Source organism: Oculina patagonica, chromosome 8 (genome assembly GCF_052425735.1).
Source record: "Oculina patagonica isolate OP01 chromosome 8, crgOcupat, whole genome shotgun sequence".
NCBI lineage: Eukaryota > Metazoa > Cnidaria > Anthozoa > Scleractinia > Oculinidae > Oculina > Oculina patagonica.
Window position 1 is genome coordinate 23,867,958 of NC_135765.1, and position 12,444 is coordinate 23,880,401.

A 12,444-nucleotide genomic window follows, 5' to 3' on the forward strand; every position below is an offset into this window, starting at 1 on the left:
TTTAGTCGCGCGCTTGTTCGCGTAGTTGAATTCGTCATTTTGCGCGAGCAAATTAATTAAAAGCGCGCGCGCCCAGTGTGATCGATGCATTGCGTGATGCGCAGAACAAGTGCGCAGTAGCAATAGGAGGCACCGTCCTTAATGACTGGTTCTGAGGGAAACAGTTAATTTTGTTTCCTGAGGTGGAGCTGTGGGAAACATTGAGATTCTCTGGAAACAAAGTAAACTGGTTTTCCAGGGGTCCAGTCATTGAGTGATTGGTTAAATAGCGCAACAAAGACTGCAAAAAAACTGCAGTCATCGGTCAACATTTGCAGGTAACATTGCACTGTTACCCTCTGATGTCATAGATTTTGCCATGTTGCCCACTTAGATTTCTGGCGGAAACAGTTTTGTTAGAGGTCATGTGACCTTGACGTAGCCAACGTGACTCAAACTTCAGTGAAGGGTAAAGTGTACAAATGCCAGCTGAGGGCAAAATCCTGTCTGAAAACCAGTGTAATTCCATTTAGCACCCCCCCCCCCCTCTTTTCTACTTTCTATTATGCACTCCTTTTGGGTGTATTTCTACTCTCCCCTGGATGGGATGCTAGTCCATCCCAGGGTAACCCCCAACAGTAAATTCGCTGGTACCCATTTATACACCTGGGACGAGATAGACACTGTGAATAAAGCATCTTGCCCAAGAACACAACGCAGTGACCCCGGCCACCGCTCTATCCGCAGTCCTACGCGTTAACCATGCATTACGCCACCGCGCCCCCCATTGCAAATAAAACCAAAGTGGGTGTAGTGTTTCAGTAATGAGTGTGCATGTGGCTGACCAGAAACACATCTGAAGTGCAGGGATGTAGCTAAGAGCCAGTTACCGGCTAATTTCATGGGCTGAAAGGGAGCTTATCACTGGCTGAAATTTCACTATAAAAGTAAAGAGGATATAAAGACCAGAAAAGCCATCTGGTCATTTAATGAGCCAGCTTAGTTTTTTGTTAGCTACATCTCTGAAAGTGACATAACAAAGAAATCACAGTTAATCTCACTAATACTTTATTAATTTCACAGTTGTATTTAGTAGCTATACCGCTATACCACTAAACATGTACAGATCATGTACATATCAACAAGTAAACAGCTGTATGTTGAATGAAAAGAATTTACATGCATGAACAATGCTGATAACTTGTGAGGCTTGATCTTATTTTGCTAAAAAATGTTGAAAAAAACAGTCAGTCTGCCTAAAATAATATGCTAATTAAGTCATGGGCAGCACCCATTGTGATATTTTAGACAATAACAATTCTTATTGCCTGGCAAAAAAATATACTAGGCAAAGCATGAAATTGTTAACCATACTGACGTTTGACTGATCTCTGATGTGACATCAAGCCCACAAACTTCTGTTAGCAGTGTCAGGCATTGAAAATTGCTCACTAAAAATATGTCCAAAAGCAACAAGAGAATGCAAATCTTTTAAATGTCAAGACTTTTCAAGGTTTACAATTAATAATAAGACAATCTAAGTAGTTTTTAAAAGCATAGACTAAAAGGAGCTATGTCACGGACAACACAACTTGATATAATTGGCAAGTTTTTACAAGTTCACTTTGTCATTCATTATCCGTCTTAATCTTCATCAGTCAAAACCATCCTTGTTTATTTTGGGGTTTTTTATTAATCCTTTGTTGTTTTTCAATGATAGAAAAATATTATATTGAGGTTTCCTTCAATTTTAAAGTACCGTAATCAGAAAAAATGACTTAAAATGTCGTGACATTGCTCCTTTAACAAGTTGAAAAACTAACAAGATTGGTCTTTAAAGAGAATTGTTGAGGATTCCAGGGTCAATAAATAACAAGTTTGATGTCTCTTTTTTATGTCCTGGCCTGTTTGCCAGTGGTTAATGTAAGGTACAGCTGAAGAGCAACAAGACCAATGCAGGAAGTGATGGTGGTTTTTAACAGCAGCAAACTCCAGGAATGAATGCCCAACACATGACTCAAAACTCTGCAAAAGATAATCAAAACATCATTAGCATGATTATTATTCTGCTGCTAATGCTTTACAGTTTGAGCTCCTATGAGAGTTTGCTGCCTACACAGCACTTCAAGTCCTCTCAACTATCACAATAGTTATGGCATGTACTAAAACCTGAAACAATAAAACAAAGTTACTGCTGAAATGAAACCACCAAAACCAAACCTGCCAAAACAACCAAAAAGGCTGAAATGAGCAAAATGAAAAAAAAATAAAACACCAAAACAAGTGAAACTCATTGCAGTAATTCTTAAAAGGTAACTGTAAACAGGCTAACAGGAGTGCCCCTGGTTAGCCTAAATAGCACTCAGGTAAGCCTGAATAATGCTCACATTAGCCTGTAGTTTTATTTAATTTTGTAGTTTCACTCATTTCAACCATTTGTTTTGTTTTGGTTTCTTCATTTCGGTGGCATTGTTTCATTGTTTCAGGTTTTAGTACTTGCCCTTAAAAACTTAATGAAACTTCTGTACTTTGAGCCAAAAAATGTGGTTGTATCAACAGGAAGAAAATGACTGATTTATTAAGTTTTGGTGGGGAATGTGTATAAATTAAAGAAAGTGGCCAAAATAACAAGGTGTTTGCATTTACATTGTGGTTGTAAGGTGGGGCTCCACGGTGTATCTTCTTGATGCCCTGTTCAAAAAAGATCAGTAAGTCTTTTTTTATGTTTATAAAATAATAAACCCTCCCAGAAACTAAAGAACACCATGCCTGATGTTCAGATATGTGCACTTACTCAATAAGGAGAGGTCTGTAGCAAGTCACAGCCATGAACACCATGACTATTGGCAGGAAAGATTTTTGCAGGTCAGTCCTGCTCCACAACCAAACTAAGGCTGCAGTAGAGATATGCTGAACCTGAAAACACAACGAATTACATTATTGTCAGTGCTTAACTATATTGTAGTACAGGGAACAGAAATGATGCAGGCAGGGTTTGATTGCAGTCAGGATTCATAATAAGATTGAAGCTCAAAACTAACACTAGTCAAATATAAAAATCAAAAGAGGGCAAAAGTTCTTTTTTTCCCATTGTTAGCCATCTTCACTGACACTTAGAAAGCAATTATTACTTACCAGGCTGACATTAGCATCAAAACTCATCTGTATATATTTCCAATCAAATTCAACTCCTCTAGCACCAACCCACAGAGGAACAAGGCGTGTCATGATGAGCTCTGCTGTAGCCCAACCTAAAACAGAGAAAATCAGAGATATTCTCAATAATTCATTTGTGAAGGTTTTTTTATGAAACATAGTCAACAAGAAGCACTCATGTACAATGGAACCTCGATTTAACGAACCTCTATATAGCGAAGTCCTTGATATAACAAACGATATTCTTTGCCCCAGTAATAGTAAAATATATGAAAAAGAACCTCGTTATAATGAAACCTCGTTATAGCGAACTTAATGTCCCTGTTCCGTGATTGTTGTGTACCCTGACAGCTTGCTTTGGTATGACATTAAAAATGAATATTATTGCAGCCCATCAAATCAAACAATTAGAGAAAAGCCGCACACATGTATGTTTGGCGTAATGTGGGGGGACACATCCCTGCGGTTGGCATGAGAAGCGACTTTGAGTTGCGTGACCTTTTAAAGCCTCACTTATCTCCAGCACAGCCCCGCACTGGAATCAGACAAGAGTATTGGCAGGTCAATATAAAAACACGTGACCTCAAATACAATGACCTAATAAAGCCTCACTTATCTCCAGCACTACCGCACTGGAAACGGACAAGAGTATTGGCAGGTCAAATTGACGGTCAAACTGAACATGTGACCTTCGAAGCCTCACCTATCTCCCCGGCACTGGGTAAGCCAGCACCAGATCGGACAAGATTATTGGTAGGTGCACGCCTACTGATTATAGCACACCATGAAGGGAAGTGCCTTTACATTGAATCATACTGCTTTTATAGCTAGACATGGCTATGGTTGCAACCAATAGAAAACTGCCATCTTGCAGATCATGCTGTGACAAGACTAGACAGTCTTGTGCAATAGGTGAAACAATAAGCTAATTCAAGGTTCTCAACTAAACTAAGCGGGAAAACAAAGACATCATGTTATTGTCGCCAAATATGTAACATAATTAAATGCAGTACGTAATAAACTGATTAGGGATTTGCACGTCACGCTCCATTAACTGCGTTTTACTGCTTGTGCCGTAAAACTTTCATATTTTACCAGTCCCTTGGCCCTTCGTTATATCGAGGTTCCACTGTATTACTACCTACTTGTTTTCCAATTCCACAAATTCAAGAGCAAGAATGTATATGTAGATGAGTCAAAACACTTTCAAGAAAAATGTGACCCTCCATATGAAAAGGGGGCTTAACGTAATTTCTCTCAAACGCATTTAAACGTAGCGTTTGAAACGCATTTGAAACGGGTTTCAAACAGTTTCAAACAGATTTCAAACGCGTTTCAAACACCTTTTGAATTTAGAGCGTTTCAAATGCAGAAAACGCATTTTATAGGGTTTGAAACGCCAAATTATTTGAGCATAATTATTACTGAACGTAGGAGGTAGACAGCATTGTTTATGACAGTTTCTCAGTAGTAATTTTTGGAACGGTTTCACAGAACATCCCGGTAACAAATCGAAACAAAATATGACGTCTACCCGTGTTGGAAGCTCGGTGAAAAGTTTGTTTTTGACTGGACTGGAAGCCTTTCTGCGGCCCTTTTGCTTTCAAATGGCAGACATTCTGCAGAATTTAGCGAAAGCTGTAGATTAGCTCCAATTTAACTGCACAAAATAATTTTCCGCGGAAGCCATTTGGCAGTTATTTAGCAGCGCTCATTTTACTGAGCGCTGCTAAATAACATAACATAGCAGTGTTCATTTTACTGAACACTATCGCAGAAGTTTTGATAAGCTGTCTTAATTTTCGAACTGTTAACTGCAGAATCGCTGTGTGATAAAGCCAGCTGGTTGGTATTACTTCTCACTAACAGGAGTATAAAATTAAATCAATTGCCGCTCGAGTACTCAGCGGCGACTGTATTTCCATTTGAAGGAATGCGACTCACCGAAAACGTGCATCTGGTATCCCAAAGTAAATTTTTCATCGATCAATCGATACAATTTCTAATATTTATATTGCAGTGTGTTTACAGGGAACATAAATTTGCAGTTTTCTTTTCTCCTGTGTGCATTGCCATTCTCCATTCATGAAACCTCGGAAACTTCAAATGATCGCTGTTGAACGTACAAAGCGCCCCGCTTGTGGTTTGAAGCATCAGGTTACACGAGTTCGCACGTGATTAATTGTGAAATTTATTCAACTTTACACGCAACAGTTTCAAATGTAACTAAACTGTTCATACATAAGTTTTTCGTTTTAAAATCTATAGTTTAGTGAAATATATCGCTTATTTGCCGAAATTATCTCGATAAAATGTGATATATTTCAAGTCTTCAGAAAACAACCTGATGTGTGAGACGTGACAATGCACACGATCTGTATAAAACCTGATACTTTGTTTACTTTATTTGGCGGTCAAGATTTGAAAGTTAAAATGATCGGTTAACCGAACGGACAGTTTAAATGTGTTGTTCAGTTTGGTTTTTCAAGTTACAAGGGAATTAACAAGCGACAAGATGGTCCAAAAGCAAGAAACACGCTTCAGGATATGTGGTGATATAGTTTGCGTGCAGCGAATGTGTTTGTTTACCGTACGCGTTACATATTTAATTTTCAACATGCCTCAGACACAAAGTGATGTGGATTAAACATACGATGTAAGTATATTTTATAGACTGTACAACTGTACACAATGCAATATTCACAGACAAGCTCTTGCAATTAACACAAGTGTGCATCACGCTGATTTATTGATGAGGAGAAAATGTTACTCAAATCAAAAAGTTTTCCTGCTGCAACATCATCATTCTCTGATTTCCTCAGGTACTGTAGACACTGTATAATTTGATGAAATCGTTGTCACATTTTGAATAAATTATGCTTGAACAGTAATGATAATCTAAGCATGGCGTTTCAAACACATGCAAATGGGTTTCACCATTGTTTCAAACGCCTACTGTTTGAAACGCGTTTCAAACACTTTGAAACGAATTTCAAATGCATTTGAAACGGGTTTCAAACGCGTTTCAAACAAAAACGCTCTTGAAACGCTGTTACGATAAGCCCCCTTTTCATATGGAGGGTCACAAATTTGTTTTCCAATTAATCTAAGGCTACACAGTAAGTAAATAAATATTGCCAAACTACCGTAAAGTTCCGTGTATAAGCCGCACCTTTTTACTCTAAATTCAAGTCAAAAATCGGGGGTGCGGCTTATCTACGGAAACATCTCTGGTTGGAGTTCACAAGGGCCTAATTAATATTCATAAAAAAACTTCTCAAGACGTCATTGAATAAACATATAACAACCTGAAAACTTTGTTGTTCACTGCCTTTTAGTTCCTCTGCAAAACTGTTTGCAGTGAAGCCTGCTGGTCACTTCGAATCATGTCTTTGAAATCCGCCGCGTGCGAGAAAGCACCAAGATAAACGCAAGTACTCACAAGGCAAATGGCCTACCGCTTCGCTTTTTTATTGACCTTCACAACAAATGCATCTGGTAGATTAACAAACTCTTATTCTGCATGAAGTTTTGATCCTGTTGCGGGTAGCAGTTTCCAAGAATCTTGAAATAAAAACATGGTTTCTTCCGAAGAAAATGCCGCCATGTTTGTTTTTATTGCCCAGACTCCTCTCTACAATTCAAAGCTTGGCTACTAAGCATTCATCATTCGCGTACGATTCGAACGAATTACAAGTGTTTCAGGAGTATTTAGAAGTGATAATCTCGAAAAAATGATATCAAGAGAGCATCCAAGTTTAAGATGTTGTGAACTCAAACTAAAAGGGAGGTATAACAAGTGAAATTTCGCTTTCGTAAGACTTCATTTATATTAAACATTGCAACAACCACCGTGTCAGTGTTTCGAAACTGTGCTTGTTTGCTCTTGTTTGTTTACCAATAGAACTTCACTTAAACTTCAAACTTTATGGACCGTATATTTTTTTCCAAAATTTGAGCTTCCAAGTCGGGGGTGCGGCTTATCTACGGGTGCGGCTTATACACGGAACTTTACGGTATGTATGGTTTTAACTTACCTACTCCAGCCACTAAAACCTTTAGTTCACCCTTGCCAGCAATCTTGGTCATCACTAAATGGAGACCGACAAGATCAGCTAAGTCGACTGTGGATCTGAGAAATTCCTGAAAGACAATCACAAATTGTATATTGTTATTAACCTTGCAGTAACTGTAACAAGGTAGTACAGCCACAGTAGGCACTGCAGCTCTACAACTGACTGATCGTCCATGTAGGACTCTACTGTCCCTCTAAAATAACAGACAGAACCAACAGACTCTAGTAGTAAAGGTGATAATTTATTGACTTTGTTGCCCATCTACATGTAGATCTCGACTGTCACAAACATTTGTGTACTTATTCAAGGTTCTTGCTTATAGAAGTGAAAATGAGTCCAAGCCACGCTGCCAGAAACGAGATTCTGGCACTTATATTATAAGGTTTCTTTAATACAGAATTCCCTATTCTCTCCCAAGGGGTGGAAATGCCTCTATAAAAAAAACAATCTTTTCTATTTGTGCGAGACCTTGGCTACCAGAAGTGTTGAGCTTAGTGATTCTGTGTGTTTCAAGTGAAGGTTACCGGTTACCGGTAGTTCAAAACGTCAAACACCTACCCCGATGAAGTCCATATAGCCTGGAGAAACATCTGATGTGGGAAAGAATGTTGCTAGCACCAACATCTGAAAAAAATAAAACAGTCAGCCCAGCAATTATTATAACCCCTAATAAGAAATTATGACTGACTGAGATAATTAATTTTAAGTTAAATATTCCCCTATATCGTAAAAAATGTTGTGGTTAATCATCGTGGTAGAATACAATAATAATAAAGTATTTTTTCGTTTGTCTCACGACGTAGTGTCACTTGTGATGTAGATCGCGACGTTTCGACTGCACACTGCTAGTCTCCTTATCGCCTGATGAAGACTAGCAGTGTGCAGTCGAAACGTCGCGATCTACATCACAAGTGACACTACGTCGTGAGACAAACGAAAAAATACTTTATTATTATTGTATTCTACCACGATGATTAACCACAACATTTTTTACGATATTAACCTGAAATATGGGCGCACAGCCCTAAGGTTGATTCGTCGACATAAGCGTTGCTCGAGCAAGCTCGCACGCTTTACTAACCATCTTACCTTTCTTACAAGGTGCATTAAGAACCGCATTGTCCCCAAAGATCTACAAGTCCGACCGCCAGTTCCCACAAAGGGCGCGCGCAGAGTCGCTGAACTTGCATCAATGAGATTCCTGAGGGAAAGGATCAGACTGACGCAGATGGCCAAGGGAGATGCGAAGAAGGAAGCAGACTCCACTGCACAGAGCATAACATCCGCTCTATCGACGGAAGACGCAGACAGAATACTAGAACAGATCAAGATCAACACCCAACGAGTCTTTTATTCCACCAAAGACAAACAAAAGCAGAAGTTTGAAAAACTTGTGCGCGAAAAACACGCGGCTGTTTCCCCTGCTGGTACACCGTATGTTGACAAAACTAACTGGGTTATTAATTTCTCTTCTAGGTCCCTCAGCGACGCCGAGATAGCTCTGTTGCGGAAAGGACTGAACTTCGCCGTAACTCCTACGAACATCCCTGCCAAGGAGATTATCGCCAGTGTCGAATCAGCTGTCAGACAACTCAACACCGAGCAAGCAGACCTTGTCAGAAGAGCCGTCAACAGCATTCTTCAACAGGCAGAACCACCAGAGCCTAACATCACGAAAGAAATGCGAGACGGGCTTAAAAGCCTAAAGGAGGATGATTCCATCATGATTCTCCCAGCTGACAAAGGGCGTGCGAGTGTAGTCTTGGACACTGATACCTACCGCACTAAGATGTCTACCTTGATCGAGAACGGACCGTACCAGCTCCTGAACAAAGACCCGACAGACCGTCTGACCAGAAAGCTGACCGAAAAGCTGCTAACCCTGAAACGAAGCGGAGATCTATCAGAGGCTGTTTACAACAAAATCAGACCTCGACACAAACAGCCACCAAGAATCTACGGTTTACCTAAAATCCACAAGGCCGACGTACCTTTAAGACCTATTGTATCATGCGTCAACACCTTTGCAAATGATTTGTCCGCCTACCTAGCTAACATCTTGTCTCCTTTAACAGGTAACTCGGATTTCGCAGTGACCAATTCAGCCCACTTCGTATCTGTTGTAGTTTAATTTTTACCTCTGGTTTAAATTTTTTCAAACCAGTTTGAAATTTTTAAACTGGTTTCATTTTTTTGTACTGGTTTCAATTTTTCAAATTACTATGGCTATCACACAGTAGAGTTAACATTTGCAGTATTGCTTCTTTACCAAGACTGAGGCTCTGCAGTGTCTGACATAGGGCCATTCTATATGCTTATTAGGGTAAACCACTTATTTGGGTCATTAGGGTTAAGCACTCAGTTTAGTGATTAGGGTTAAGCACTCAGTTTGCTTGCGGTTAGCTTTTATTTAAGGTTAGGGGCACTACACACTAAAGTCACCCTATGCTTTTTCAGCCAGTCACTAAAAGCAACAGGTATTTAGACATTTGATTTTTGTGTTTATTCAAACAATAATGCAAATCATAAATATTTTACATACTAACAAAATGCAAAACAAATTCCATTTTTTGTAGAAAGTATTAAAGTCAAAGTACATCTAAGTCTATAAATATTTATCTCAAGATGAGTTCATAATAAATAACTTTCAATGTTCAATTCGAGTTCTGTCTATAATGCGTCCATAGTAAGCAAGTTTCAATTGAAATTGTGTGCCGCCTTACATGCAACTGAAAATGTAATTTCTTTATCATAATTTAATTGGACTCCTGTTGCTGTGCATGGTTCCAGTCTAGTGGTTGCTTTATACCCTTCAATTTGGCCAAATTGAGTGACTACTTTGGCATAGCTATTTTCGATGGCTGTGATTTTTCCAATGAGCAAATTTGGATGCAAGGGTGTTGTCTTATCAACTTTGTCAATCTTAATGGACACCATGTCATTCACTTTGAAAGATTTCTTTCGCAAGCTCTGCTGCCTTGTTTGTTTCTTCATTTTCGTGTTATATTGTTCCTGATTTTCATTGATCATTTTGCGCTTCTTAGACCGTTCATTAGATGATTGGGCAGTTTCATCTGTCTCCAAATGTGTAGTACTTGGGGCTTCAACTTCAGTTTCCTCGTCAGGTGCCATTGAAGGGGAGAGCTGCTCCCTATGTGGCTTAATGCCATAAACTGCCTCATAAGGACTCTGCTTGATAGCACGGTGGTAGGAAATATTTCTCACATAGGCAGCTTCCCTGTACAGGCCACGCTATGGAAACTAAAGAACGATCCCAGCCTTGCCGATCGCACAACGCTCACACCTTCTCAGATCACTGACCTCTTGAATTTCGTATTGAGATCCACATACTTCCAGTATAACGGATCAATTTACGAACAACGGGAAGGCGCAGCCATGGGAAGTCCAGTTTCCGCTGTTGTTGCTAATCTCTACATGGAGAGCTTTGAGGAGCAGGCAATAACTTCATCATCCTACAAGCCTAAGATATGGAAACGCTACGCGGACGACACTTTCACCATTTTGGATCGCGGGAGTGTCGACAGCTTCTTACAACATCTTAACAACCAGCAGCCTTCCATCCGCTTCACCATGGAAACAGAGAATGACTGCAAAATCGCCTTCCTCGACACCACAGTTTCGAGAGAACCAGACGGCCGGCTCACCACCAGCGTATATAGAAAACCAACACACACTGATCAATACTTAGCGTATGATTCACACCACCCTCAATCAGTAAAACGCGGTATTGTTAAGTGTCTTTACGATCGTGCTAAACGCCTCGTAACAAAACCATCTGTTATATCCAAGGAAAAAAAACATCTGTCATCTGTTCTTGTTTCTAATGGTTATCCTTTTTCTTTCTTGCAGAAGATCACCAAGACCAGAAAGCCGAGCACCAGTGCTGAGCCTACGACCGAGTTTAAATCTACTGCGGTTTTACCCTACGTCAAAGGTCTTTCCGAACAACTTCGCCGCTGCCTACAACAACAAGGCGTGTGGGCTGTTTTCAAGTCGGAAACCACACTACGATCACACCTAGTACGGCCGAAAGACGCTGTTGATTCCACTAAGCAAGATGGCGTTGTTTACAGGATTCCCTGTGAATGTGGCAAAGTTTACATCGGTGAGACGGGAAGACCAATGCAAGACAGGATCAAAGAGCACGACCGGGACATCCGACTCGCCCGTACCCAGACCTCCGCCGTTGCAGAACACACCAACAACACCGGACACTACCCGCTTTGGAATGAGGTAAAGTTTATTGATCGCGACCAACACTGGTACAAACGCAGGGTCAAAGAGGCAATTCACATAAGACTTCACCCTAATAACATCAACAGGGATAATGGAATTGAAATTCCTGAGGCGTGGATGCCCACGATCAAAAAACACAACAACAAGAGAACTGTGCGACAGCGGACCGCTGAGGGAACAACAGGACACAGAAACAGCGAGGATCGAAATGCGCCAATCACAGCTGTTGAAAACCAACCAATCACAGCGCAGCAGCGTGCTTTATAAGTTCACGCACAACCAGTCGACCTTATCGCCTGATGAAGACTAGCAGTGTGCAGTCGAAACGTCGCGATCTACATCACAAGTGACACTACGTCGTGAGACAAACGAAAAAATACTTTATTATTATTCCCCTATATATTTTAACACGGCCTCCTGGCATTCAGTAATAGAGTCACTAGTTGATGAATATGGTGCTATTTTTATTAATAAAAAACAGCTGTTTATAAATATGATAAAATCGTTTATAGAGGGCTTGAAGAACAATATTAACTTATATATTTTATGAAACACTAAGTTCTCTAGTAAACTTTACCTTACAAAGTTGAGTTACTAAATAAGCAGCTCCAGCTTTAACACATCTCCAAAAGGCGCTGTACTCAGAGCTGAAATAAAATAAAAGAAAAAATTGGATTGATTATTATCTAGACATGTGCCCGGCCAAAACATGAATCACATGTGCACACGCAAACTTTAACGCAAATCATACTCAAAACACTCCAAACTTACAGTCCAGAACATTTGTAGACAATAAAATAAGGAAAATACGCTAAGGCCAGACAATTCCCAAAGTGAAATAAAGTCATTTCTAAAGAGCAAACTGGGAATATTATAAACTTTCTTTTCACAAAGCAAGATGGCCGCTTTGCCGAGGAAGGATGGCTTGGTAACCTCGCAATAGCCTTTGTATCGCAGGCTCGTAAAATCTGCGGCG

At 40.0% G+C, this 12,444-nt stretch overlaps 1 protein-coding gene across 1 annotated transcript; it reads right to left on the reverse strand.

Annotated features, from left to right (window-relative positions):
- Positions 1-935: 935 nt before the first annotated feature.
- On the reverse strand, positions 936-12,401 carry LOC144663593 (BOS complex subunit TMEM147-like). Its single transcript, XM_078524610.1, has 7 exons — positions 12,240-12,401; positions 12,046-12,115; positions 7,770-7,835; positions 7,173-7,278; positions 3,115-3,230; positions 2,774-2,895; positions 936-2,004 (listed from the first exon to the last, which is right to left on the reverse strand). Exons 1-7 carry the CDS (start codon positions 12,314-12,316, stop codon positions 1,872-1,874), a joined length of 690 nt encoding a protein of 229 aa, XP_078380736.1. The 5' UTR covers positions 12,317-12,401; the 3' UTR covers positions 936-1,871.
- Between the last annotated feature and the right edge of the window lie 43 nt (positions 12,402-12,444).